The sequence below is a fragment of the Salvia splendens genome, chromosome 2, assembly GCF_004379255.2.
Source record: "Salvia splendens isolate huo1 chromosome 2, SspV2, whole genome shotgun sequence".
NCBI classification, from domain to species: domain Eukaryota; kingdom Viridiplantae; phylum Streptophyta; class Magnoliopsida; order Lamiales; family Lamiaceae; genus Salvia; species Salvia splendens.
In genome coordinates this window covers 42,860,788-42,888,114 of record NC_056033.1, presented here as the reverse complement: position 1 = coordinate 42,888,114, position 27,327 = coordinate 42,860,788, and the positions used below count along the sequence as shown (strand labels likewise).

The 27,327-nt window shown below is 35.9% G+C and overlaps 4 protein-coding genes across 6 annotated transcripts; 2 read left to right on the top strand and 2 right to left on the bottom strand.

The window, feature by feature from the left end:
- Window positions 1-1,748: 1,748 nt before the first annotated feature.
- LOC121793011 (protein EXPORTIN 1A-like) lies at window positions 1,749-10,887 on the top strand. Its single transcript, XM_042191189.1, has 32 exons — window positions 1,749-2,118; window positions 3,415-3,531; window positions 3,645-3,737; window positions 3,862-3,933; window positions 4,053-4,160; window positions 4,236-4,318; window positions 4,444-4,582; window positions 4,729-4,797; window positions 4,878-4,955; window positions 5,070-5,132; window positions 5,216-5,260; window positions 5,374-5,481; window positions 5,559-5,651; window positions 5,916-6,119; window positions 6,199-6,258; window positions 6,521-6,631; window positions 6,873-6,970; window positions 7,129-7,237; window positions 7,431-7,496; window positions 7,577-7,675; window positions 7,768-7,848; window positions 7,979-8,068; window positions 8,363-8,448; window positions 8,551-8,631; window positions 8,709-8,891; window positions 9,016-9,082; window positions 9,180-9,290; window positions 9,448-9,555; window positions 9,651-9,788; window positions 9,881-10,018; window positions 10,090-10,194; window positions 10,413-10,887. The coding sequence occupies exons 1-32, from the start codon at window positions 2,020-2,022 to the stop codon at window positions 10,533-10,535; spliced, it is 3,225 nt and encodes a 1,074-aa protein (XP_042047123.1). The 5' UTR covers window positions 1,749-2,019; the 3' UTR covers window positions 10,536-10,887.
- An 845-nt stretch (window positions 10,888-11,732) lies between these two features.
- LOC121767505 (serine/threonine-protein phosphatase 4 regulatory subunit 2-like) lies at window positions 11,733-14,419 on the bottom strand. Its single transcript, XM_042163791.1, has 7 exons — window positions 14,225-14,419; window positions 13,605-13,685; window positions 13,242-13,290; window positions 12,959-13,055; window positions 12,695-12,747; window positions 12,460-12,522; window positions 11,733-12,181 (listed from the first exon to the last, which is right to left on the bottom strand). Exons 1-7 carry the CDS (start codon window positions 14,326-14,328, stop codon window positions 11,867-11,869), a joined length of 762 nt encoding a protein of 253 aa, XP_042019725.1. The 5' UTR covers window positions 14,329-14,419; the 3' UTR covers window positions 11,733-11,866.
- A 691-nt stretch (window positions 14,420-15,110) lies between these two features.
- LOC121770579 (dentin sialophosphoprotein-like) lies at window positions 15,111-18,557 on the bottom strand. 2 transcript variants are annotated; one of them, XM_042167320.1, is made up of 7 exons: window positions 18,414-18,557; window positions 16,850-17,471; window positions 16,647-16,763; window positions 16,432-16,545; window positions 15,998-16,345; window positions 15,374-15,921; window positions 15,111-15,291 (listed from the first exon to the last, which is right to left on the bottom strand). In XM_042167320.1, exons 1-7 carry the CDS (start codon window positions 18,525-18,527, stop codon window positions 15,232-15,234), a joined length of 1,923 nt encoding a protein of 640 aa, XP_042023254.1. In that variant the 5' UTR covers window positions 18,528-18,557; the 3' UTR covers window positions 15,111-15,231. The 2 variants fall into 2 exon arrangements, with proteins under 2 accessions (XP_042023254.1, XP_042023262.1); XM_042167328.1 differs by having other exon boundaries at window positions 16,432-16,542.
- Window positions 18,558-20,473: 1,916 nt separating this feature from the next.
- LOC121793010 (uncharacterized protein At1g51745-like) lies at window positions 20,474-25,196 on the top strand. 2 transcript variants are annotated; one of them, XM_042191187.1, is made up of 4 exons: window positions 20,474-21,243; window positions 22,713-23,182; window positions 23,388-23,651; window positions 23,974-25,196. In XM_042191187.1, the coding sequence occupies exons 1-4, from the start codon at window positions 21,059-21,061 to the stop codon at window positions 25,059-25,061; spliced, it is 2,007 nt and encodes a 668-aa protein (XP_042047121.1). In that variant the 5' UTR covers window positions 20,474-21,058; the 3' UTR covers window positions 25,062-25,196. The 2 variants fall into 2 exon arrangements, with proteins under 2 accessions (XP_042047121.1, XP_042047122.1); XM_042191188.1 differs by lacking the exon at window positions 20,474-21,243 and adding an exon at window positions 21,266-21,426.
- Window positions 25,197-27,327: the final 2,131 nt, after the last annotated feature.

Sequence of the window (27,327 nt, the reverse complement as noted above, 5' to 3'; positions counted from 1 at the left end):
ATTATGTAAACATATACTTTATCGTTGGGCTACCGCCAAGACGATGAAGAGGGCAATTGTCACTTTATACCTTCAACTATTCCAATATTATCAATTATACCTTCGACTATATCTTCAACAATTTTGAATCAACTATGGGGTGTTCGGTTGCTAAGATTAAATCCCATGATTAAATATGTATCATGTTTGGTTCATAAAATTGAACCCTACAACTTAATCCTAGATGGATAGTCTCATGATAATTAGTCATAGCCTCCCCTCCAACTAAAATAATCCCACAACTTAATCCTAGATGGATATTCTCATGATATTAGTCATGACAACCGAACGCCACCTATATTCAGTGTCCTTATTCGTGTTTGAAAAACTGACGTGACTCGTCGAATTGCCATATTGTTTAATTTTGTTTTTAAAATGATACACAACCGATGTCGTCTTCTTGTGGCAAATTCAACATGTCGCACTAGTTTTTGGGAGCTATAAATAAAGACTCCAGTTTTGGGATATTACTTTAAAGTTTAAAGTGATAATTTTCTTGGTTGAATGACTTAGAGTACTCAATAACTGGAGAATGAGTGATGCAATCCTCATTTTGCCCAATATCATTTTCATGTCACTCGATTGGATTAAGAGTATCATTATTTGACTTAAGAAAAGTTGAACTACGTATATGGGCAATGAGTTAAGCATCCAATTGACAATATTTTTTCTTGAGCAGTTCTCGTCGGATGGAAGGATAAACTCGGTATATATGATGGATCAATTTGGTATTGATAATTTTTGAACAAAAATAATAAATGTGATTAGAGGCCTTTGATAAACAATTGATGTGCGAGCCTATGTCGAACTATAATTGATGAACTCGAACAATTAAGAAATGCGCAAGAAATGATAATCGAACTAGGATCACTGCTATTTTGCCAATATGAAGTAACTTTTTGGAGTACTACTATACATCTTTGGTTTAGAGTGGATCCACAGTTGTTCATAATTGTTCCTTAACTAATTGGCTAACAATTTTTTTTTCAGTTACTTTTGCATTTGCTCCTTAGCATTGAAAGTCTTATTCCATAGTCATTCTTTCAGTTTCACTATTCGGGTCGTATCCATTTTCAAAATCACATACTATTGTTTTATATAGTTACAACCATATTATATGATTTAATTAAAAATTACATAAATGAAATAAAGAAATAACATTAACAAAAATCTAAAAACTACTTACATGATTAAAATCCCAGAAAACACATATTAGAAAACTTATTTGTTCTTATTTGTATTTATTTATTTTATATCATAAATGAATAAAATAAGTACTTCTATAATTTAGAGTATAAACTATTAAAATTAATAATAAACAAAAAACTGAAAATAATATAGACAACACACACATCGCCTGAACCGTCCTTCCAGCCACACTCCTGCAACGCTAGCTCGTCTCAATGAAATGGGACGTCACCCATTGCCCATCCCGCCACAGCTACTGCAACGCTAGCTCATCTCAACGACACGGGAAATAGGCCGTTGGAAAAAAATGTTTCAAAATTACATAAAAAACCCAAAAAAACTCGGTAGGCCGCAAGAGGAGTATTTAAAACAGAGAAAAAAACCCGGACCCATATTGGATTACCCGACCCAATTTCAATTTGAAAAGCAACCCATGATTCAAGAGAATCCCAACCTCTTTTTACCCTTTTATTTAAATGCGAAATAATCTTTTCTCTCTAAGCATATAAAACGGGAGGGAAGGCTGAAAAACATTTTCAAAGTCTCTCTCTCTCTAAAACCCCTATTGCTTTATATTGAAGCTGTCTCTCTCATTCTCAATCACCACTCTATCTCTCTCTACATATCCAACATCTACCGCCGCTGTTGTCTCTCTTCACGAGCTCTCAGCGCTAATACTAGGGCTTGCTCCACTGCCGTCACAGTACAGTCGCGCGCTAGGGTTTTTGTGCAAGAGAGGATAGTGTTTTTTGGGGTTTTAGGGTTTAATTGAGGTAACTGCTGGCCTCCGCCATGGCTGCGGAGAAGCTGCGCGATTTAAGTCAGCCGATGGATGTTTCACTGCTGGACGCCACTGTCGCCGCTTTCTATGGCACCGGATCCAAGGAGGAGGTCTGAAGCAATTTTTGTTTCGTTGATAGTCTCTGTAGTTGAGTGTTTGTGCGCATTTCGGATAGTGTAGCTATTGAACTAAGCTGACTTTGTGTGATTGGGTAATTCCATGGGATTTTAGGAACAATCGGCGTTTTGAAATGATTTTAATAACCCTGACATGCAAATCATTACACGGAATTAGTCAATTGTACTGAACCCCGGATGATTGTATTTTTTGTAATGCATTCAACGTTGTAAGGGCTTGTAACTTCCCCTAATCTGCTAGTGGTGTTTTGAGTTGCTTGAAATTGGTTGTTAATCAATGCTAATCGACATTGGAAACAGTGGCATTATGCCGACTTCTCTGAAAAACATTATCTGGTGCGTCTAAAGCGCACTGTGTTAGGTAAGACATTAGCTGGAAGATAGAGTTTGCAGAATATGGACGACTGTAAAACCTGTGATTTTAATTGCTTTTTTTTTAAAAAATTTATTTCTTATGTGGCTTTGAAAGTTCTACCTGGAACACTGAGCACCCCAGAATGTGATTTGAAGAGCTTTATTGGAAGTGGTCGATACCTTTACATGCCAAGCATGACGTTTTAGCCCCCCACGATGTTTCTTGCGTTTTATGCTATCATTGGTTCATTTATCTGCTAGGCAGTCTTGGTGTTTTAGAAAAATATTGAAGTTTGTAAAGACTGTGATCCGTCACTGTATTTGTGAGAGCATGCTATATGTTGCTGTCTCTTTTTTCTTTTCAGGTGTTGTTTATATTAGTGAAGTACTATGCGATAAGCTGTGGGGGCAACTAGTTAACTTATTGCCTGTTGGTTCACATTTCATTATAGGAAATTACCTGTGTGTGCAATTTTTTGCTAACTTACTTGGATCATGTCAATTTAATAGATATATTGCCACTTTAAACTTTATTCTTTGTTTCTTTACTTTCAATGGTCCCCTCAACTGCTGGAAAATATAAATGGCAATGTTCTACTGCCATGCATGTGAGATGTGTGGTTCTGCTAGGAATTGACATCCTTGTGGTTTTGGCACATGCTTCTTTGTTATGACAGTTGATGTTGCTTTGCCTTTTTGCATGGGCTTCTTCTCTAGATATCTCGGGGTCACCAGCCATTATGAAACAGGATAATTACCCTGGATAGAAAAAAGTTGCACTGATTTTTTGTTATTTTCACTATATAAACTTCCTTTTTGTATGACAATTGCATACTCACCAGGAACACTAGATATGTATCTCTCTATCGTTGGATAGGAACTCACCTTTCAAATTTTTTCCTGCTTTTGTGGCAGAGGGCGGCTGCAGATCATATCCTACGGGATTTGCAAAATAACCCAGATATGTGGCTTCAAGTGGTTCACATACTATCTAGTACACAGAGTTTGAATACCAAGTTTTTTGCTTTACAGGTTTGTGAAATGTTAATATGATCATGATAAATGTTGTTTCTCTGGTCTTTCAATTATTACAGATTGTTTGCAGATACTGATGAAAAATACTACTGCTGAGTTTCTTTTTACAGGTTCTAGAAGGTGTTATTAAATACAGATGGAATGCATTGCCAGTTGAACAGCGGGATGGAATGAAGAATTATATTTCTGATGTTATTGTGAAGGTGCTTAAAAGTTTTTTCCTTCCAAAAATTATTTTGTTGTAGTGGTTTTCCTTGGTCTTTTTCATGTTTTCGAGAAAGTATACATAGTGATATAATACGTTTTCCGTGTTATTATGTCTATCAGCTATCTAGTGATGAGATCTCTTTCCGGCGTGAGAGGCTTTACGTTAATAAGTTGAACATTATATTAGTCCAGGTAATATTTACACTGTACCAAGTTATGGAGATTCATATGCTTAGCACTATACTTGTTTATGTGCTGTTTCATTGAATTACATTTCTCATAGAATTTCACAATTATGTCTGTATATTCAGATCTTGAAGCATGAGTGGCCAGCTCGGTGGACAAGCTTTATTCCTGACCTTGTTGCAGCAGCAAAAACAAGCGAAACTATTTGTGAGAATTGCATGACAATTCTGAAAGTAAACTCTCTTCACATTTATTTTAATCATAAAATTTGTATACGCATGTTATTCACTTGCATATTTTATTGCCAGCTTCTTAGTGAAGAGGTTTTTGACTTCTCAAGGGGTGAGATGACCCAACAGAAGATTAAAGAGTTGAAACAATCGTTGAACAGGTAAAATATTTATGCATTATCTTAATGTATCTTCCACCTATCTGTTGCTATGAATTTCCAAGCAAGTTGTTATTCTTAATTCTTCTCTTCATTTGCAAAATTAAGGATTAATTTTCTGTCTGTAGAGAGTTCCAGCTTATTCACGAACTATGTTTGTATGTATTGTCGGCGTCTCAAAGAGCTGAGCTCATCAGGGCTACCCTGGCTACACTGCATGCTTTCCTTTCCTGGATTCCTCTAGGATATATATTTCAATCACCACTGGTTTGTACTATTCTATTTCTTCTTGTGGCTTATTGGATGAGGGAACAGATGCTAATGTGCTATACCGTAACTCATATTGTTTGAGCATTTTAAGTAAAGAAGATGTGCTTGTTTCTGAAGTAGTATTTGATGCTTCTGTTTGGCAGCTTGAAAAACTGCTAAATTTCTTCACTGCGCCTGCCTACCGCAATCTTACTCTACAATGTCTGACAGAGGTCTGTTCTGCAATCATTTTCTAATTTATGATATTTTGTTCTGTTTTTGGCTGGCTGTTACATGGTTTTGTTTTCTACAGATTGCTGCTCTTAGTTTTGGGGATTTTTATAATGCACAATATGTCAATATGTATTCTATATTCATGGTGCAATTACAGGTACTGTAGTTTATCTCTCAGTTTCTATATAGCCTTTGCCTCTTTCAGTTATGTCTGAGCTAGGTCTAAGCCTGGCTGCCTGCTGATTCTCTGTATTTCACTATTGCCTATCAGAACATCCTTCCATCTCATACAAATTTCTTAGAGGCTTATGCAAATGGCACTAGTGAGGAGCAGGTACTTTTCAGTTTTTATACTAAATTCATTCTTCTTGATTCTTCTCGGGTCAATGCACTGACATTCTGATATGATTTTTCCAGGCATTTATTCAAAACTTGGCGTTGTTTTTTACATCATTTTACAAGGTGAACCATTTTTATATCCCCATGTACACTGACACACATATATAAATCTGGACTATTCAAATTCCTGAATGATTTATTTTATAATTGATGGTAGATTTGTTTCCTTGGTGCAGGCTCACATACGAGTCCTCGAATCTTCACAAGAGAACAAAAATCTTCTGCTTGTTGGTCTTGAATATCTCATTAACATATCTTATGTGGATGATACTGAAGTTTTTAAGGTCTGTTTATCAAGTCCTTGTGGTTTGTACTCTGCCTCCAATAGTATATGCTATAAATCAATTCTATCGTCATGCAGGTTTGCTTGGACTATTGGAACTCTTTAGTTTCAGAGCTGTTTGAAGCACACCATAACTTGGACAGTCCTGCTGGAAACATGATGGGCTTCCAGGTATTCTTAGAGTTTAATTCCTGCTACTGTACTTTGAATTTTGCATGCAAATGCTTACAGCAAAAGTGCATTCTTTTAAAATTTCATTTAGATGGATATTAGTGAGATTGAGGATTAAGCTCTATATGTCCTTTACTTAACTAGTTGAACATATCATGATCTGAAATGTTTGAGGTCGTTGACTCTTCTTTGCGCCGCCTATTTTTTTTGTCTAGCTCCGATTAATTCCATATGGTGGTCCTAACCTATGTATTGAACAAGCAGACGCCTATGCTTTCGGGTGTGGCTGAAGGACTTGGTTCACAGATCATGCAGAGACGACAACTTTTTGCTGCTCCTATGTCGAAGTTAAGGCAACTAATGATATGCCGCATGGCAAAGCCTGAAGAAGTCCTCATTGTTGAGGATGAAAATGGGAATATAGTCCGTGAAACTATGAAAGATAATGATGTGCTTGTGCAGTATAAGGTTCTCTATATTTATCAAACTTCTCTAAATCTTGGATATTTGTGGATTCATATTGATGACATTCACTACTAACATGCAGATAATGAGGGAAACATTGATCTATTTGGCAAACCTTGATCACGAGGATACTGAAAAACAGGTGTTTATTATCTCCACTGCTCTAGGTTTCTATTTTGATAATTGAAGGGGTTCTTCGGTATCCCATCTGCGTGAAGGATTATAGAGAAAACTTTTATGTTCTGAAACAATAGAGTCAGACCATAAACAGTTTTTTACTTGCATGTATCTTGTTGAAAACAGTTTCTCTCTTTATTTTTGTGATTGTTTGATGCTGATTCTGGGTTTTCATGATTTTTAAATTGTCCACTACAACCAACAAAGTTTATGCCCGTATGTGTCAGATGCTCAGGAAACTGAGTAAACAACTCAATGGAGAGGATTGGACCTGGAACAATCTCAATACCTTGTGTTGGGCCATTGGATCTATTTCGGGGTCGATGGGAGAGGAACAGGTAATTGTTTTGTTCAATGTTGATTATCTATGGTCCTACATGCATTCATCCTTAAACATGCATATATTGTACTTCATTTTTTCATTAGAACTAATATTGGGCCAATTTACTTGTTTGCACCTTTTTCTATTTCTTCCACTCATGTTTGCACCTTTTTCTATTTCTTCCACTCATGTTTGATATTTACTTCATTTAACCTTCTCTACTTCAAATATTTATGCAACCTTGTTACTTTGGGCAGGAGAATAGATTTTTGGTGATGGTTATTCGTGATTTATTGAACCTCTGCGAAATTACCAAGGGGAAGGACAACAAAGCTGTCATTGCTAGTAATATCATGTGAGGATTTCCACCAATTTTGTTTTATTATTTCATAATATCTTGTAATCGTTTTGATTTTATCATTTATATCTCTTTATTAGAAGTGAAGTGACAGGGAAAGAATGATAAGTTTTTTTTTTGTATATTCTCTATCTTTATCTGATTTTTTTTTGCAGGTATGTAGTGGGGCAGTACCCTCGATTTTTAAGGGCCCACTGGAAGTTTTTGAAAACTGTTGTGAACAAGTTGTTTGAATTCATGCACGAAACTCACCCAGGAGTTCAGGTTAATTACTCCATTTCCTATCTGATCATCTGTAGTACTTTGATTTAGGTATTCACAATTTCACATGGTGTATGGTGTCATTTAATTTTCTCATCATTCAATAATGGTTTCACTGTGTTATGTACACAATTTTTTGCTCTCTTTATTTACTTGAATGTCCACTATTTTCTTACTTTTGTCTGGTATTTTGCAGGACATGGCATGCGATACATTCTTAAAAATTGTTCAGAAGTGCAAACGTAAATTTGTCCTTGTACAGGTTAGGTTCTTTGAGAATATGTATTCTAACAAGCTTAGATGGTTATTGCTTTAGACACAAGTGTTTCCTGACCTGTACAGGTTGGAGAGAACGAACCATTTGTTTCTGAACTTTTGACTACTCTTCCGGCGACCATTGCAGATCTTGAACCCCATCAGATCCATTCATTTTATGAATCCGTGAGTCAATTTGTGTCACCAATACTCTCTTTAGCTCTGACTACCTTTTCCTCTATCGTGCATTTGTTACTTACATTATCTTAATTTTTTAGGTTGGCAATATGATTCAAGCAGAATCTGATCCTGACAAGAGGACTGAATATTTACAGAGGTTGATGGAGCTTCCTAACCAGGTAAGGTGCACTTCTGTTTGGGGATGGAAGCTTGTTTTAGTTGTTCAACCAGATGCTTCTTTCATCGTCATTGGTACCTATTGTAGTGCTTGACTGGCATAAGATGTAGCTAACACATAATTTATTGCAGAAATGGGCTGAAATCATTGGCCAAGCTCACCAGAGTGTGGATTTCTTGAAAGATCCAGATGTTATAAGAGCAGTGCTTAATATATTACAGGTTTATTTCTGAGCTTATTTCTAACTCATCTTCACTCTTTATACATTAACTTGATTTTCACATTTCTCAAGCTTTTGCTTTTACTATCTTTAACCTCTATTGGATTTTACCATTACGACCTCATTTTGAAATATAGTTAAGAATAACAATGTTTAAAGCATGATATAGGACACCCTTTGTAATAGGTTTTAGTGCACTTTTGAAATCTCATTTTATTGATTATCTAATGTTGTTAATTTGCTCTAATATATAATTTTTGTGTTCTATAACTCCATGTGTTGGTTTTTGCGGCAGACAAATACCTGTGTTGCAAACTCCCTTGGAACGTACTTCCTGACACAGATCACTCTAATCTTCTTGGACATGCTCAATGTGTACAGGTCTGTTTGGTTTTGTGTTTTCGGAATAACACATTACACTTTCTTTGTACATACCTATTAGTTGCACCTTTCCTCACCATGCCTTTTTCTTCTCTGCCACAGAATGTATAGTGAACTTATATCGACCAGTATTGCCCAAGGAGGACCTTATGCTTCCAAAACATCTATTGTGAAACTTTTACGGTATGTTTGAGATTTTGGAGCCATCTGACTCTCAACCGTCTGAATATCAAAATTTATGTCATGTATATTTTCAACAGCTCTGTGAAGAGGGAAACCCTCAAGCTTATTGAGACATTTCTTGACAAAGCTGAAGATCAACAACATATTGGAAAACAATTCGTGCCCCCAATGATGGACCCTGTGCTTGGTGATTATGCCCGGAACTTGCCTGATGCAAGGGAGTCAGAAGTTCTCTCTCTTTTTGCCACCATAGTAAATAAGTATGCCTTGGAATCTCTTTTGTAATTTTATTTTTCTTGGTTATTCAATTGCAGTATTTTATTTTGTGCTTTATATTAGCTGCTGTTAGTTTCTTTTACAATATTAACTCCTTTTCTCTCTTAGGTATAAGGGGGCAATGCTTGAAGACGTTCCTAAGATATTTGAAGCTGTATTCCAGTGCACTCTAGAGGTTGGCTTATCTGCGTTCTTAAATGTTTTTTCTTGAATTTTCGTCTATGTCACAGCTATTAATTAAGAGTGTGCTGCTGACTCTATTCTTATGGCAGATGATAACAAAGAATTTTGAAGACTATCCAGAGCATCGTCTGAAGTTCTTTTCACTTCTTCGAGCAATTGCTACACATTGTTTTCCTGCTTTGATTCGTTTGTCCAGTGAGGTATGTATAATCGGTGCTTGTTTTGCTCATAATGGCCCATCCAGTCTGTTGTAACTAGTCTTTCACATTCGGCTAAAAAAGGGTTTTGAGTTTTATTGAATGATGCATGCCACATTTCTGCACTTTTGGAAAATACTAACATTTTTGGGATATGCAGCAACTGAAGCTTGTGATAGATTCAATAATTTGGGCTTTCCGTCACACTGAGCGTAATATTGCTGAAACTGGACTCAACCTTCTGTTAGAGATGCTAAAAAACTTTCAGGTGCTCTTTTTTTTTCTTCTTTTTTTTTCACTGTTGAGGTAGTTAGTAATTAAAACATTCGAAGTGCTTACCATTTACATGGGCTTGATTGGCAGGCACCCGAGTTCTGTAACCAGTTCTACAGGACTTACTTTCTGACAATAGAACAAGAAATATTTGCTGTTTTGACGGACACTTTTCATAAGCCAGGTTTTAAGTTGCATGTATTGGTGTTGCAGAACCTATTCTGCCTGGTAATATAACTTCCTGCTTATTCATTTCTTCTGTCCCTTTATCCTCTGTAGACATTCTTAGAGGTAAATCGAATGCCATCTAACATTCACAGGTTGAATCTGGTATGTTGACTGAGCCTCTGTGGGATGCTGCCACTGTTCCATATCCTTATCCAAACAATGGGATGTTCATTCGGGAATACACAATTAAGCTTTTGAGCACTTCCTTCCCTAACATGATAGCTACTGAGGTAATAAAATGCAAAACCCTGCATTATTTTGATGCACATGGCATCTCTTAATACTTGATTGTCTCTTTCAGGTGACACAATTTGTCAACGGACTTTTTGAGTCTAGAGCAGATTTGTCCTCGTTCAAAAACCACATAAGAGACTTTCTTGTGCAATCTAAGGAATTTTCAGCTCAGGTAAAGTGTTGCTCTGAGTTAACACGTGTTTGCACATACAGTACATTTTTATATATAATGATATCCGCTATGATATCAGGCTTCTTGTCAGCCATCATGTTCCTTTGAAATGTAGTTGATTTTGACTTAAAATGATCAAGCATGCTTGAAACTTGGAAGTAATATCTGGTGGATACTTAATCCTCACTGCCGTTCACTTTTTTTGTTTCCTGTTTCAGGATAACAAAGATCTTTATGCAGAGGAAGCTGCAGCCCAGAGAGAAAGAGAACGAGAACGCATGCTCTCCATACCAGGACTTATCGCTCCCAACGAGATACAAGATGAAATGGTCGACTCATAACTGCCAGATTTCCAGCCAAGGCAATTTTGAGGAATTTTTAACTCCAATTTCGAACCCGTACACTTCTAAAGCTTCCATCTATATTTTTTGCTCAATTTTATCCACCTCCCCTGAATATTTTTCAGTGCGGAGTGATGCTGCTAAGGTTACGAGCCGCAACACTTTGCTACTGAAGAAAACTAAGAGTATATTTAATTCTAATTTAGGAAGTATAACGCAGGACGATTTTGAAGTTGTCCTTCGCAACTGCCATTTGGCGTTACTAGGCTTCTAATATATACAAAATTAATGGGTTGTGTAGAAAAATACTGCTTTTTTTTGTTGATTTATAGAACCAGTGTTTGTTTCTCAACTTGCGATAGACTTTCTTCTTCTATGCCTTCTCTTTTGCTTGAATGTCTTGTTTGTTGGTGTCTATTGATAATCTTTTGTTAGAGGTTTTGAATGACTTTATTTTTTAATCCATCCGTCCCATAAAAGGAGAACTCTTTTGTTATTTTGGTTTATCAAATAAAATTAGTTCTAGTAAATTTTATTTTTGAAGACTATTTTTTTCAAATAGGATGGGTCTTATTATCTTCTTATAATATTTTAATTATTTTTTATTTCTGTTGTTTTATTTTATCAATTATACATTAAAATATATGTTGTTTTAAAGTGGCCTATTTTTATAGGACAAAATGAGTAGTTCAGTTTTTAGTGATTTTCACTCTATTCTTAAGCCATTTTTAGTCGACACTTCTTAGTCTAACTAAATAAAATTGTACTATCCCCTTCCAGTTCTATTACAATTGTAGTTCAACTGAGTCATTTTTTTTCTTTACGGTAAAATTCAACATACCTGAACTTTCTAATTTTGTACTCTCAATAACTGTCTTCACTTATCTAATTTATTTTCATCCAGCTTAATTCATCAAAAATTTACCTCAACTAGGAGAGGAGTAAAATTTTATTCTTACTCAACTCACTAGAACATTTATTCCTCAATCTCTGATTCTCTATGTCCAAAAGAAATACCTTAATTATAATGTGATGGAAAGGGTAAAATTTAGTGAAGAAGTTCCTAATCATCTATCTCATTTTCAGTAAATTAAAATTTTCCTAGTTTTTAAATAATGATGTAAATATTACTACTACTGTTTTCGAACTTTGAAATACAATAAGTTCCTAAACTCAAAATTCTAGATTGTGTACCTGTTTTAAGAGTTGAAAAACGATACTAAAGTACTAGTGCTTGGTGCACGAATAATTGTACGTTTTAAAAATGTTAGTACAAAATTATGCCTCAATCGTTGTAAATCAATCATTCTAGCACAGTAGATCAAGAGGTGTTAAGAGTCAACCTTCGAAGCAGGATTTGCTTCTGGTGATTTGGCTACTTCCTCGGCAGTTTCCATGTCCATCATCGTATTGTCACCGATGGCAACTTCGGCTTCCTGAGCATCACCAATGACTACTTCGGCTTCCTGAGCATCGGTCATTACTTCATCTCGGTCGAGGACTGGGGGTTCTAGTCCCCCATTTTCGACTGCGTTGTTCTGAGGCAGGGCATTTCCATTTCCCTCGTGAGCCCCATTTGAATTTTGCTCCGTTGTGGGTGGGTATGGATCGGTGCAGATTTTCAATGTTGATGTGACAAGTATATTCTGCACATATAAGTAGAACAATAATCAGAAATTTTTTCATGCAGCATGGTAGATATGGTAGTTCCCAGAAATAGAGAATGTCTAATAATCAGATGATGGAAAAGTAATCATCTCCAGAACCTTTACAAGACTACAGATGAAAGGGGACCTTCCCAAGTCCGTAGTGACCATACATAAAATTAGAGTGAACGGTTTGGCAACAGATATTTGAGTACAAATTCGACATTCCAAATACAACGGAGTATGAAACTTGATTTTGGAAAGAGAGGGTAAAATACCTTATCTAGAGCCAAAGAGAGCTTCAACAGCTTAGGATAGATACTTCTTGCAGATAATAGGATCTGTTTCATAAGTTAGAACAAGAAACTAATATTAAAGATTGTACAAGCACTATATATCTTCTAACAGAAATATTCCACAAAACAGATCATGATAGAAAAAAAATCATTCGAGAGAATACACTTGCACCAAAGTACGCAAGAAAATGTCAGCACAAAAAGATAAAACGATTACCTCACAAAGCCTCTGTAAGGTAAATGGAGGGCCTTCATCAAAGCTATGAAGAGCTAAAAAACATAATTAGAGACAATTGTTAATGCTTTATTCCAATTATGCAAGATATGCCTACACATATGCCTAATTTATAGCTATTTGGTGCCTAATTTAAGATCATCTTCAGTCATAATTCAGTATATCAAGCCTGTGTCTTACTCTGACGAAAATAGATAATATGCCCAAGACAGTTAAAAAGAGGGAAAGGTGTGAAAGAGGGAATACCATCATCCAACCTTTTCACCAGTTCCTGGAACGTCTCCCCTAATGCAGAAGTCTGCTGCTCGACGGTCATGTTAGACTCTGGATATTCTGAGAGGACCTTAAAGATGGAATTTGAAAGAGTTACATACTAGTAGACTCACAGATGGAAATATAATGTCTATGAAAAACTGTTAAGAGTATTAGTCCACCACTGATTCCTCTAGTTCAGAGGCTATGAAAAGAAAATAAATACTAGATCATAGCAAGAAATCTTAAGCTGAAAACCCAGCATACCTCCCCATACCTGCTTAAGATGGAAGGACAATATACTCCTTAGTTTTTCCCAATCTAGCCTGCAATCGTAGGAGTGGGATTACTACCATCAAAAGCTCATTTAAGACCAGTTCTATATATAAATTGCGCAAAATAGAATGATCTGAACATATTTTAAACTGCATGGTGATATAAAAAATTATCTCTGAGCTAAATTATTATTTTCAATGAGAGTGAATGGAAAATATGTATCGAACTTGCTAGAATAAATCTTAAAGATAGTTCCCACTTACTCTACCTACTTCTAGAGCCAAACTAACAGGGGAGAAAGGAGCATACTAATCAAAACATGATTTGTTTTCCTAATGAGGGAGTTTCATAAACAAGAACATACCAAAATTTCCCGGTGGATGCACTTATTTCCAGTGCGCCCCTCACTTCTTCTTCCGAAAATGATGGTTCAGGTGCCAATCCTCTGCAGTCATCATACCATCAGAAAGTTATCCAGCGGAGATTACACAATAGGAGGAATAACGAGGTTGCAACCATTCAACAACATAACATATATCACGAAAGTTCAGCATTATGATTACAGCACCAGGTCGATTTCCCTTTCAATTCACCATATGCATAAATAACAACTCAGCAACTTCTCATCTAAGAATATCTAAAATTCACAGTAATGGATGGAACCGTTCAACAATCTATACCAAGTAATGCTGTAAATTTCTCCGCATCATACCGATTTAGCCTTCACTTGATTTTCTGATATTTCCATCAAATGCATAGGTTAAAATCGTAAAAAATATGAAAAATCAGAAGTATTACATTGCCTACGATGAACAAATTGTTCCAACCACCGATAAAACAGCTCAATCATCGATTACACACCTGTTCCACTCCGTACACATACATACAAAGCTATCTATCATTAGTTCAAAGCTATACGCAGCTGCAGTACTACATCCAAGCAACTGAAGTCTAACAAAAAGAGGCAGGAATTGAATTTTTTACCCACGATTCGGCATTTCAGAATCCGGAATTTCGTGATTCTGCTCCACTGCGGCATCTCCCCGAGCAGAAGAATTCTCCAGATTCTCGTTCAGCGCTGTCGCCATGCGCAGATTTGGAAATTTTGGAAGAGAGGAAATGGGAAAAATTGAAACTACCTCTTAAGCCTAAAGCCCTCTTTTTTGGGGAAACATAATGTCATTTAAATGGAGTATAAAACTAAAAAGAAAATTTGGAAAAAAAGAAAGAAATGAAACGTGGAAAAACTAGAATGAAATAAATACTGGTGGAAATGCCATCTCTTCTCTTTCATAAAAATAATCTCAAATAATTGCAACAATAATAATAATAATAATAATAATAATAACAATTTATTATTAGTAGTACTACTTTATCAATAAATAATTTACTACAAAATAATAAATTTATGACTCAAAATAATAATGTGAACAATAATAATATTAAATATTAATTACTAACTAAAAGTAAATAAATCTTAATATAAATTTCGAATTATAGATTATGTAAAATTATCAATTAAATATTAATTAAATAAAAAATAATTAAATGTTTTAATTCGATTCATTAATTCAATTCTCACGACAATTATTTAATTGAAATTGAATGATTAATATAAATTTAAAATTCTAGTATAACTTTTCTTGATATTTCCAAACATAGAATAATATTTTATTAAGAATTATGTTCATATTTTCATAAATGCTAGTAATAATTTCCAATAATATAGGAGTACTAGTATTTTTTTAAAACAACGGAAATAACCAGAAATTTTCCAAACTTGATGATTTTTCGATTATTTGCTCTTTTTTTTCAATAATTTTCAGATTTAAAGAAAAAGTAAACATTTCATGCACCGAAACCTTGTGGGTGTGACCTTGTCCAAACAATACAAAATATAGAGATAAATTGTAGTCACAAAATCAGAACTAGAAAACATTAGTTCTCTCTCATATTCATACTGGAATGAAAATACTCAAACAATATGAGGTTTAATTCGCCTTCTGATTATCCGACAGGGCTTGGAGAGCAGTTCTTGCAGCTGCAGATGCCTATTTTAACAACACACAAACCTTAGATCATAACATAGTTATGATTAAAACAGATTTATACCACAAGAAAAAGATGATTTACCTCATTTTCACCCTTCAGATCATCCAGCATGGGGACACTCTCAGCAATTTTCTTGACAATCTTTGATCTCTCTTTCACAGGCGCTGTTTTACTTCCACTGCCTATGTTCTCTTTATTGTCCGTTCTCATGATCGCCTTGCTTGCAGACGCGGACACAGACGCCCTTCCTGGTGTCGGAAGAGTTGGAGGAATGGTGAGAGATAACACTGCTGCATTCTCCATAAAAGGAGTGGGAGAATGATCTAGGCTCGCTGCAGCGTCTTTTTTGGGTGTTACTTGTTCATCCCAGTTGATAACATCATCTTCGTTGCTCATCAAACTGATTTTAGAAGCCAAGGAGTCATTACTCTTGGTTGACTCTTCTGTGAGATCCAAGGAATCTGATTCATCTTTTTTGGGTGTTACTTGTTCATCCCAGCCAGAAACATCTTCCTCGTTGCTCGTCAAACTATACTCAGAAGCCATGGAATCATCACTCATGGTTGATTCTTCAGTGAGATTCAAAGAATCTGATTCATCAGGATTGGATTCGGTTTCGCTTGAATCAGCTGCAGTTTTTTATGAAGCTTCATCAGCCAATATAATCTAAATAACTAAACTAAGTAAAACAAGAAGTAATCATACCATTTAACTCAAGATCTTCCTCATTCTCATTCTCTTTATTGTCTGAGGTTGCCTTGTTCGCAGAATCAGACGCCCTTCTTGGTGTCGAACGAGTTGGTTGAATGCTGAGAGATGGAACTGTTGCATTCTCCAAAAAAGCAGTTAGTTGATGAGTTGGAGAATTCTCTAGGCTTGCTGCAGCATCTTTTCCTGGTGTTGCTTGTTCATCCCAGTCAGAAACATCATCTTCGTAGCTCCTCAAACTGGTTTCGGAAACCATGGAATCATTACTCTTAGTTGATTCTTCTGTGATATCCAGATTGTCTGAATCTGATTCATCAGGATTGGATATGGTTTCACTTGAATCAGCTGCAGTTTTTAACGAATCTTCATTAGCCAATATAATCTAAATAACTAAGTAAAAACAAGAAGAATGAGCAATAAAGTAGTCATACTATTTAGCTCAGGATCTTCTTTGTTCTCTTCAGAAGCTATAGCTTCAGCTGCAACGAACACTTCGCCAACACTTTCGATAACAGTGCCAGAAGACACAGCTAATGCAGGATCTTCTGAACATAAACACAAGAAGGATGACGAACAAAGGTGTTAGAGATTCAAGATGCAAAGAAAAGAGAAAATGAAATTGTACATGTAACAACTAATCTCTCACCATTCTCAACGATTGTTTCATCTACTGATTCTGCATCTTCAGAAGTCTTCTCTTCTTCTATAATGTCAGCTATGACCCTTGTAGGTTTGGTCTCAGAAGTTTGAATGGCTTCGAATCCTGTTTAAGAGTAACAATGTAAGTACGAAGCAGAACATATATATTTGGCTCTTATTGTTATTAAACAGGTAGGGTGACAAACACACCATCAGCCTTTTGAGATTCATCATGAGAAGCTTTTTTATCTTCAGTCTCGAAACCAGAACCTGCTTGCTCAATTTCTGCAACCCTACTCTCATTCAGTTCTATTTTAGCCTCCACGGTAGAATGATGTTCCTCCTCAATCTTGGGCACCTCTACTTCCTTCAGGTTTGATTGATGTCCATCATTGTCCTCCACTATAGCTACGGATGCCACTTCTAGATCAATAGACACATTTTGTTTATCACTCGAATCTACCTGCCCTTCATCTTTGCTCTCGGCCTCTTCCACATCAGTAACTCCCGAGACTTCAACCGAACCATCCAGGCTCTCTTCCAATTTCATTTTGAAGTCTTGAACATCATCAGTAAACAAATCCTTCTTCGAAAACAAAGGGACTCCTTGTAACTTGGCACTCTTCTCTGCCAACCTTGCAGACCGCCTTGTTCCATAAACTTGCTGAAGTGTACTGTCTTCCTTAGCAGCTCTTCTCCTCCGGCTAGCAGCACCTGACCGAGCAGGGGTCAACAAAACATCCTTCTTCCTTGCAGTCCTTGACCGTGGCTCGACTGATGACTGATAAATTCCAGATTTAAACGCCTGCAACACCTCTTCAACCCCTTCAACCTGCCAATCACATGGGAAATAAAAAAATTGATAATGAAAATGTATGCAGATAACAATTTAATAAGCACTTCATTAAATAAAATGATGGTATAGTACTTTTCAACACAAAAGTCCTCAAATCACAAATGATCAAGATCGCATATGGATGAATTATTAACCAATACCAAAAACTAGCTTGATAACAACAAAGGAAATGTTTGAGCCAAATCAGTATTCTCAAAACATCATTTCAACAATCAATAGCATTCCAACTCCATTAACAGTGTCGATGATGCAAACAAGGAGCAGTGATCTAAGAGAAGACTAGCATCTGATAAACGAAATGTTCGATTGAAACCTCAGTATCGTCAACATGATCACTAAAATGATAGCACATCAGTTCTCATTCATAAATTCTACATCCATAAACAAACTGATCTACCGATCAATAAAAAAGCTGATTAAAATCCAAAATTAACATAATCATGATTACAAAACGATCAAACACAGGAAAAAATCAAAACAATCCGGATTCAGTGAAAATGATTGAAACATCAGTTTCGTCATCATGATCACTAAGATGATATCACAGTAATTCTCATTCCAATAACTCTACTTCCACAAACAAACCGATCAATAGATCAATCAAATTAACGCTGATTATAAACCAAAGTTAACAGTGGAATCATAATTAAAAAGCGATCAAACACAGGACAGTATCAAAACAATCCAGATTCAATGAAAAATGATCGAAGCATCAGTATCGTCATCATGATCACTAAAACTATATCACAGTAATTCTCATTCCAGTAACTCTACTTCCACAAACAAATCGATCGATCGATCAATCAATCAAAGCTGATTAAATGCAAAGTTAACAGCCAAATCATAATTACAAAGCGATCAAACACAGGATAATATCAAAACAGTCCGGATTCAGCAGAAAATGATCGATCTACTCACAATCTCAAGAGCTTTGAGAGAATCAGCCATGGCAACATTCGTCGCGTTGGCGGGGATCTTGTTTGTCTTGCACAATGCCTGCAATTCTCTCCTTGAAAGGCTGTGGAAATCCATTTTCACTTGAACCCTATGCTCTGGATATGTGGGAACGTTTTGGATTACGTTGATGAGTGTTTGGATAGTGAAGTGGTATTTATAGTGTGCGGTGAGATGGAGTGAAGAATGTGTAGCGGCAACTTTGTAGTTAGAGCGTAGGATTTGAAATTCAAATTATTTGTTTTTGGAGATGTAATTCTTATCATTATTTGAGATAAAATATACTCCTACTACTCATACCATATTTGAGATAAATAAGATATTCTTTAAAAAAAAAAAATTAGTGTATGATCTAATTTGATCAACGAAACTATGTTTTAAGATTAAATTAACACTATTATAATTTTTTATTATTGTTGTGGTGTAGCTAGACGAAAATTAATTCCCGTTGTTAGACCAACAACAAGTGGCTAGAAAATCATCAATGGGAAAATCGATCGCCAAAAAATAATGTAATTTTGGCCAAAGAAAAGGGATTGAGCCGTTGGGACAGGCTATTAGATCATCCACAATAGTGGACTAGTGTCTGCTCCAACCGCCGGTAGCGACTTGTGCATGGTGTTAGTCCACTATTGTGATACGCGAACAGGATGGACGAGAGGTCGGTCGCGGACATCAGGCGTTAGCCGATCGCTTGAGAAATAAGATTTGTTGTAGCATTGATTTTGAGAACCAAACAAACACATAAAATTTTATTTTTCACTAATCTTCTATATTTCGTTTAAGAAAATTTTATTTTTTCACTAATCTTCTATATTTCCTTTAAGAATAGGTATTTTCGATTCTTGACAGGCCTTCTAATAACATTAACAATATTTTATAATTGAAATAATTTATTTTTAATTTTAAGGCCAATAAAATTCGTATAAAGTTTCATTACACACACTAAAGAATTAAAAATACTTTTTAAAGTTATAATTAATGGTTACCCAAATTATGCATTTTCATTTGAAAATTCAAATGGTGGGTTGGTCATTTACGGGTGCAAATTCACTGCGTGTTTATAGGGACGATTAAAATATTTGTTAGCAATAACATTAATGTCTCTCTTTACTAATACCAAATAAAATTAATTTTGTCTCAAAATTTATTAATAAATTTGTAATTAAAAAGGGATGAAACTAGCTTATGTAAATTTTATTTTAATAATCCAATTGAACCATCTAATATAGTTTTGTTATTATTATAAAATATTCATATACAACAAAGTATACTTTTGATATATACGTTTCATTTGCATTAATTGCCAACTATATATTATTCTATGATTTAATGATGATATCTACTACTTCTTTAACTTTAAATAAATTAAAAAGCGTTTTCAAAATAAAAAAAATAAAGTCTAGATGGGATAGATAGGGTGGCTTGCAAACAAGCTATTAAAATTATTCTCAATTATGAAATATATCATAATTATATATATGAATAATGTCTCGATTAAAGTACTCTAGAAATTTTATGAATGAACTAAATACATTTAGTTTTAGCGTACTTTTTAAAATATTATTAGAGTTCATAAAATCGTGAAAATTTCGATATTTGGGTTTTTGTGAGAACACTAATATTTTATTGACAACGATTTTTAATTATTCAAATTTTATTTATATAGTAAGTAGTAGCATTGGAATACCCATCAACCTTTTAACCTATAATCAATTTTTATTTATATAGTACGTGTTCTCAAAATTATTATATCTTATTTCATCATTTTTATAAAACAAGCGCAAAAAAGTGATAGGGACTCCTGAAATGGGACGGAACGAGTATTTGACTTTTAAGCAAAAACTATAGAAACGGTAGTATCAAAATTGTTAGGAAGAAAATTAAAAGAGAACACCTCAACAATTTAATGTGAAATACTATTGCTTTTATAAAACACCTAAATATTGTCTTATTTTCACGAAGACCCAAACAACGAGCTATTCCGTACGCAGCCAGCGCTAAAGTGAGCCGGGGGTGACGAGAGCCTTAACGCTCACCCAAACTAAGGTTATGAGTTATGATAGACACAACTCATGCACCTGAAGCGCAGAGTCAACACTCAACCAGCACAAAATCGACTCACCTATACATACACCTATACATACATACTTTCCTCTCCATACATCAAATTCTCATCTCTCTTCGATCCCAACCTCCAATCAATCGCTGTAATTCAACCGCAATCGCCCCCAGCTATGAAACCCCCCTGAAAATTTTGAATGGAAACCCTAACCCTAACCATAGCCCCACGCCCAATTACTCTGCTTCGATCATCGCTGTTTCCTCTCTTCTTTTCTGGAGGCTGATCAATTGACGCTCGAATTCGCTTCTCGATCATTGGATCTCTGATTTGGTTGATTGATTTTTTTTTTGTTAAATTGCTGCGTTTTGAAATAGTTATGTGATGGAGTGATCCGCCCTTAAATGCGTTGTAGCTTCCGATGAGCATGAAAGTGGAGATCAGTTAAGTTTTAGGTTGGAGAAATGGGATTTGTTTTGTCTATAGGCTTATACTTGTAATAATCTTTATATATACATACATTTTGTCATATATCTCTGTATAAGGGATGTGTAGCTCAGAAACAGGAGGAGTGGTTGATTGTAGTGTGGGGAGTATAGTTTGGGTCCGGCGACGAAATGGTTCGTGGTGGCCGGGGAAGATACTTGGGCCGGAGGAGCTTCAGTCGTCTCATATAACATCGCCGAGATCAGGAACTCCTGTCAAGCTTCTAGGGAGGGAGGATGCTAGTGTGTAAGTTTGAAAGGCGTTTATTTCGTTTATGGTGAAAACTTTAATGGCATTGTCATTAGTCTGTGTATATGGTAGTGGTGGATGCAGCTGATAATAGATTTATGTGCTGGTGCAAATTTGGAATCTTGATGGTCAATCATTTGCTGAATTCGTAGTTGTGCTTAATGCAACTGAAAATTACTGGTAGGTATTAATTGACAACTGATAAGAAGTAGTATGAAGTTTCAAGCAAAAAAAGACATGCTTTAATCAAATTATTGAGGAAAGTTTTGCATGAATGAAGTACTATTATATTAGTCCAAGCTTCCATAAAAGAATAAGTCAAGTGTTATTATTTTCAAGTTCACAAATATGGCCTACCATTGAAGGCTTTGCTTGGGGTATTTATTTTATTTATAATTTCAGAATAACACTGCACTGGTCATGGAATGTTTTTCGCAATAAGGGTTCGTATTTTATTATTCTGCCTCATTGTTCTTTTTGATGGATTTGGATGAGATGGCTATTTCTTAGTTCTCATATTCTTTCATGATGGCTATTAGGTCAAATAAGACCATTGGATTCATTTCACATCCTTTTCTTAAGTGACTTTTGTTAACATGATGGAATATGGATGGCATCAGTGTTTAACTTGACTGTTTTATGTCACGTACTTTATATTGTCTCACACTTGATATTGTGCTTGCGAAAAATCAATGGAAGAGCTTCTGTAAGCTTCCGATAGGCTTCTAAGTATGTTGAAGCATTGATCTTAACTCTTAAGCCAGTAGTTGATGCATGAAAATTTCTGAAACTCTACGCGCGCTTGTGTGGCTTTGGTTGTGTTAATATCAACCAGCAAAGGATGCCTCACTTAAGAATTGAGACTTAAAAGTATATTTTGTAATTAATATGATATCGGCCTTCTGTTGTGTAGAATATGAATAAAGAACTCATTGCTTCTAAGAGTTAACTGAGATCTTCTGCAGTGAAGGCATCATTCCTTTTAGAACAGGGAAAGGGAAACTGAAGATCATAACAATCTAGTTATTTCTAATCCAACAGCTCAGGTTTCTAAAGCTTAGGTTGCATCCCTCAGTGTCTTGCATTTTAGTACGCTGAAGCTAAAGGACTTACAAATCCATCTTTTTGAGCCCTTCATCTAATCGCACAAATGAAATGCCTATATCATTAATGTGAGTTCACCAATTACTTAAATGAGAATTTGGATGGGTATGTACCATGAGCCCTGAGGTTTTCTCTGATTGACAAGCTCATGTAGCCTCTCTTTCTACAGCCTATGTGGAGAAAAAACATGTTGGTGATTTTGTTCCTCTAGACTAGTTATGTTTGTCTTTTGACTTTTACATCTGATGCTCTCTTAAATGATGAATTATATTCTGAGTTACTCTTCTAAGCTAATTAAAAAGAATGTAGAATTTGAGATTCCCTGTCTAGTATATGATGTTTTGTCTTGCATGTAATACTAGGGACTGGTACAACTTGGAGAAATCAAAACGAGTGAAAGCTTTCCGGTGTGGGGTGTTTGATGACTGCATAGAAAGGGCTGAAGCTGCTCAGGGCATGCCTCCAAAGAAAAGAGAGAAATATGCACGGAGAGAAGATGCAATATTGCATGCTCTTGAATTGGAGAGGCAACTGATGGAGAAGAAATATGGAAAATCAGGAAATTCGTCTAATGGCAGGAGAAAATCGCCGGATGCTGTTACTTCTTCAGAAAGGTTGGGAAATGGCGCAGGAAATCAAATAGACCCCAGATCTGACCAGCTACCGGAGATGCTTGGTTTAGCTGTTGTAGAAAAGAATGGGACAGACCAGCATCTATGCGAAGAGACGGTTAAGGATGTAAATCAACCTAGCGGTGATGATGATAGTGCTGGTGCACTACCTCGAATGAGAGGGTTGCAGGACTTAGGTCTCCGGACTACTCCACCGATGAGTAAGCTTCTCCCCTCAGCATTCTCAAATATTCTCAACTACGTTTTGGTTAACTCCACACTTGTGCTGTTCAATAAGTGATTTTCTGTACAATAAAAGAAATTGTCTAGGCTGCAGACAAGAGATCCATTAGAAGAGTACCTTAAGTATCAGATTTCCATTGTATCTTATCAGGTTGCTAATTGTTCTGTTTTGGGTTCGATCAGGAGAGGAGCATTCTGGAGTTGCAATATCTCGGGTGAAGAGGAGTAGAAATGCTTACTTGACATATGATTCTGGGGATTGTTCCAATGATAATCAAAATCTAACCACCCAGATGGAAATACCAGTTTCAAAGTTTGACGAAAGCAGCTATCAAGCTGATGCTGGCGAAGACCACATTTCTGGGTCTACAGAGGATACTGAAACAGATTGTTCAGAAACTGATTCTGTGGAGTCGGATTCCGATGAAGACATGGCTCCTCTATCTGGTGAGATATTTTGTATTGCTCTTGAAATCATTGCAAAGCTACAATATAACCTAGGGGCCGAATCATGACATCATTGCAATTTTGAGGTGGTCCAGCATACTGTCTAAATATTCTACATTTTGGAACTGCCTATAACAATTTCTTAAATTAAGTTTGCCGTCTAAATATGTGGTGTAACTGTATTTGTGACTAGAGGACTTCCTGGTGATTCAGCCGGTAAATATTTCCTGGCTATTTTTCCTGATCTGCAAATTAGTTCTTGTCTCTTAATTTCTTCTTACATGGTTGCTTTCACCACCCATTTTATGTTATGGATTTACAGATGGTGCGGGTTCTATAGAATTACAACCGAAATATCCAAGGAGTATTGAAACACATGAAGACCATGGAAGCATTAGCAGTAGTGATGACTTTGATGAAATGGCATATGCCGATGGCTTGCCTCATCATTTACCCCATGGCTACATATCAAGTAGCGTGGAGGTTTCCAAGTGGCGACTCAAAGGGAAAAGAAATAACCGCAACATTGGGAAAAAGTATCCTGACAGAACTGATGCTGAGCTTCCCAAAGGATATGCGAACAGCAGAAACTCCAACTGGAGCAGTGGTGGTGGTTTCAAGGCTGATCCAATCGATAAAAGTTTAAGGAACCATGCATCCAGTTATGGATCGACAGGACTACACAGTTCTCATGAGACCGCTGATTTGGATGGCTTTGCTTGGAATAATCAGTCAATCACCAGAGGATATTGGGAGGATTCACAAGAATACGTAGATCCTTTCTTTGTCGGGAGGCATCCTTTTGGTGGTCGGGCCATGCTGATAGACGTGGATTTGGAAGTCCAGGCCAACAACTATCGACGAGATGTCCCAATGATCTCGCTGATGAGCAAGCTAAATGGTCACGCTATTATAGGCCACCCTATCCAGATCGAAGCTCTTGAAAGTGATTTGTCTGAGAACCATGTCTCTACAACCGATTATTTTCACCCAGAACCTCTGGAGACTCCTGCACTTCCTTCAGTGTGGAGGACCGGTCGGAGGACAGCAAATTCCCGTGTTCCCCGCCCGTTCCTGAACGGCGAGAGCAAGCAGCACGCTCTATTCATCGACCAAGGCACTCGCCTAAAGGGGAGCGTGACGCAGAGGAGCTTCCCCCAGTATCCAATCGACAGGAAGTTCTCAAGAAACTCTCCCAAGAAGAGCAGCCCGTCAGCCAACCAAAAGATACGAAGCCTTTCATCGATTGCATCAGACGAGCAGCATCAGAGTGATCCCAGAAACGACACAAGCTGTTTTCAAGTGGGCGGGATGATCAAAACCGGGAATCTGCCCACGACAGTCGCTTGCATACCGGTTAACTTGGTATTCAGTAGGTTACATGAGGAGTTGGTTGGTCGGCATCAGTAATAATATGGATTATTGTAGATGTTGATTGTTTACTAGTTTCATGTAAATTTTAGGCAATAATTTTATATAATAACTACACCTGTTGTCACATTTTGTTGTGAAAAATACTGATTTGATTCTTGATTTTCTGACAAATATGCTGCAGCAGCCTCAGATATGTTTTTAGGAAGATTGTGAGCTTTGTATACATAAGAACAAAACAACGTAGGTGGCATCTGCAAGAGATAGGAATGCAGACTATAGATTTGTATACTAATCAATTGTGTGTGTGTGGACCTTGAAGATGTGTTAGAGAATATACTTTTTATCTTATGATAGTAGTTATTTAAATTATAAGTTTGTGGTATAATTCTGGCCTGTCTAATGAGGGTTGATAATGGAATATTAAATCGCGAAGTTTCAGTTGTCTCATACGCATAAAAAATGGTGTTTATGTTGACTGTTTAACTAAAATAAGAAAATAAAAAGAAAAAGACAATAAAAGTACTTATTCTAATCGAACAACGTCGTTTTGAGCATCATTAAATAAGTCGTTTTGTATTCAGAGACAATTGAGATCATTTTTCACATGTGAGCAACTGATATGCTACTCAGGATCCAGAGGACAGAGGGAATGCATCTTTTGCAGAGGAGATTGTGATACGGATTGGAGGAGGGGGAGAGAGAAAGATGGTTGGGCCGGCAGAGAGAAAGGAGGAAGCAGGTGGAGAAGATTAAGGGAGAGAGCTGATTCCTATTTTTATGCTTTTCAAATATTTGTTATACGGTTTCCTTTATTTTAGCACTAGAATTGCCTATATATAGAGAGAGAGTCTCCTAATAGAGAGATCATCTTGGAGAGATCATTATTGGACCAGTTTTTCTCGTAGGCCTCCTTCGTGAGGATTAGGCCTCTGCAGAGGATTTCCCTTTCTTGTTTTGCTATTCAGTTTCTTTCAATAAAGCCGACCATTTCTGATTCCAGATTCTATATTATATTCTTGTTCATCAGCCTTTACTCCTACCAGATTGCTTGTAAGAAAAGGAGAGCCCCTACTACTGATGAGCTTACACAGTACTTGACAGTTCCGATGCAAACAGATGTTCTAAACGATTGGAACTTGTAATTAGCTGTGGCTATTTCCTATTATATCTCTGGCCTAGAGAAGTAAGTCATGGAAAAAAGGAAACTACATGAGCTTTTATTATTCAATCATGATACAACAACTCAATTTTACTAATTTTTAAACTCTAACTTCAGAAACTAAGACAGTTGAAAGGGTATTGTTATGATAGCATAACCCTGGCTGCAGGTAAACAATGCACTAACAAAATGCAAATATTTGTCACAATATGCGGTGCTAGCATTCTGTTTAATCTAACAACTCACTATACTATCATAATCTACTCAAACCATCAAAGTACTCCACAATACAAATAGAAAAATACAAACAACTCCATCACAATATGCATAGACAAACATGATAGACTTTGGGATGCGAGCAAGAGGAAACAACGAAGATTTTTAACGAAAATAAAACAAAAATGAGAATGAGTTCAACTTTATATTTCTCAATAATATTTTAACTATAGAATTCGAGTATTTATAGAATTCCAACCCTAGATGGTTCCGACTCTATGGGATTTGTGAGAGTTGATCACAATTGACCTGAGTGCTGGAAAATCATCCTCGGAGATAATAGTCCACACTTTCAACATTTTTTAGTATTTAATACTGTAAAAATTAATTCAAAAACATACACTTTCAATTTCCCTCTTTCCTCTGAAAAGAATTAGGCTATAGTTCATTGGATAAGGAAATAATAACTTCATTCGAATTCATTTTATCCATTACTGGATTTGGATAAATGCAATGTTAAAATAGGTGAGAAAAGATGAAATTGTATTTTTCTTATTCTATGGAAAATAAATAAATAAATTATTAAAAATGAAAAGACGACATTGATTTATCCGAAACGACATTGTTTTGTGTAACATTAGTTTCGATATATGCATTTGTGTGACAATTGTGAAAAAAATGAAAAATTACAGTTTTATGACTTTTATCTTTCAGATAAAAAAGCTCACTGACTAGAAATCAATGAAAAATTTATACTAATTAAATAATAATATTCTATTATCATCATTTATTATTATTATTATTATTATTGTTATTATTATTATTATTATTATTATTATTATTATTATTATTATTATTATTATTATTATTATTATTATTATTATATCTCAAAATCATTACCAATTTCGTGTAAGCATAGCTCAACGA

Excerpts from the sequence above, each read along its gene's own strand:
- LOC121770579 (XM_042167320.1), bottom strand. The coding sequence starts at position 18,527 with ATGGATTTCCACAGCCTTTCAAGGAGAGAATTGCAGGCATTGTGCAAG. Across the intron at positions 17,472-18,413 it reads CTCTCAAAGCTCTTGAGATT|GTTGAAGGGGTTGAAGAGGT; the intron begins GTGAGTAGATCG and ends TGTGATTGGCAG. Across the intron at positions 15,922-15,997 it reads GGAAGATCTTGAGTTAAATG|CTGATTCAAGCGAAACCGAA; the intron begins GTATGATTACTT and ends AAAAAACTGCAG.
- LOC121793010 (XM_042191187.1), top strand. The coding sequence starts at position 21,059 with ATGTGTAGCTCAGAAACAGGAGGAGTGGTTGATTGTAGTGTGGGGAGT. Across the intron at positions 21,244-22,712 it reads GGGAGGGAGGATGCTAGTGT|GGACTGGTACAACTTGGAGA; the intron begins GTAAGTTTGAAA and ends ATGTAATACTAG. Across the intron at positions 23,652-23,973 it reads AGACATGGCTCCTCTATCTG|ATGGTGCGGGTTCTATAGAA; the intron begins GTGAGATATTTT and ends ATGGATTTACAG.
- LOC121793011 (XM_042191189.1), top strand. The coding sequence starts at position 2,020 with ATGGCTGCGGAGAAGCTGCGCGATTTAAGTCAGCCGATGGATGTTTCA. Across the intron at positions 5,261-5,373 it reads TTTTTACATCATTTTACAAG|GCTCACATACGAGTCCTCGA; the intron begins GTGAACCATTTT and ends TCCTTGGTGCAG. Across the intron at positions 6,632-6,872 it reads GGTCGATGGGAGAGGAACAG|GAGAATAGATTTTTGGTGAT; the intron begins GTAATTGTTTTG and ends TACTTTGGGCAG.
- LOC121767505 (XM_042163791.1), bottom strand. The coding sequence starts at position 14,328 with ATGGCGACAGCGCTGAACGAGAATCTGGAGAATTCTTCTGCTCGGGGA. Across the intron at positions 13,291-13,604 it reads GCATCCACCGGGAAATTTTG|GCTAGATTGGGAAAAACTAA; the intron begins GTATGTTCTTGT and ends CTACGATTGCAG. Across the intron at positions 12,523-12,694 it reads CCTTACAGAGGCTTTGTGAG|ATCCTATTATCTGCAAGAAG; the intron begins GTAATCGTTTTA and ends CTTATGAAACAG.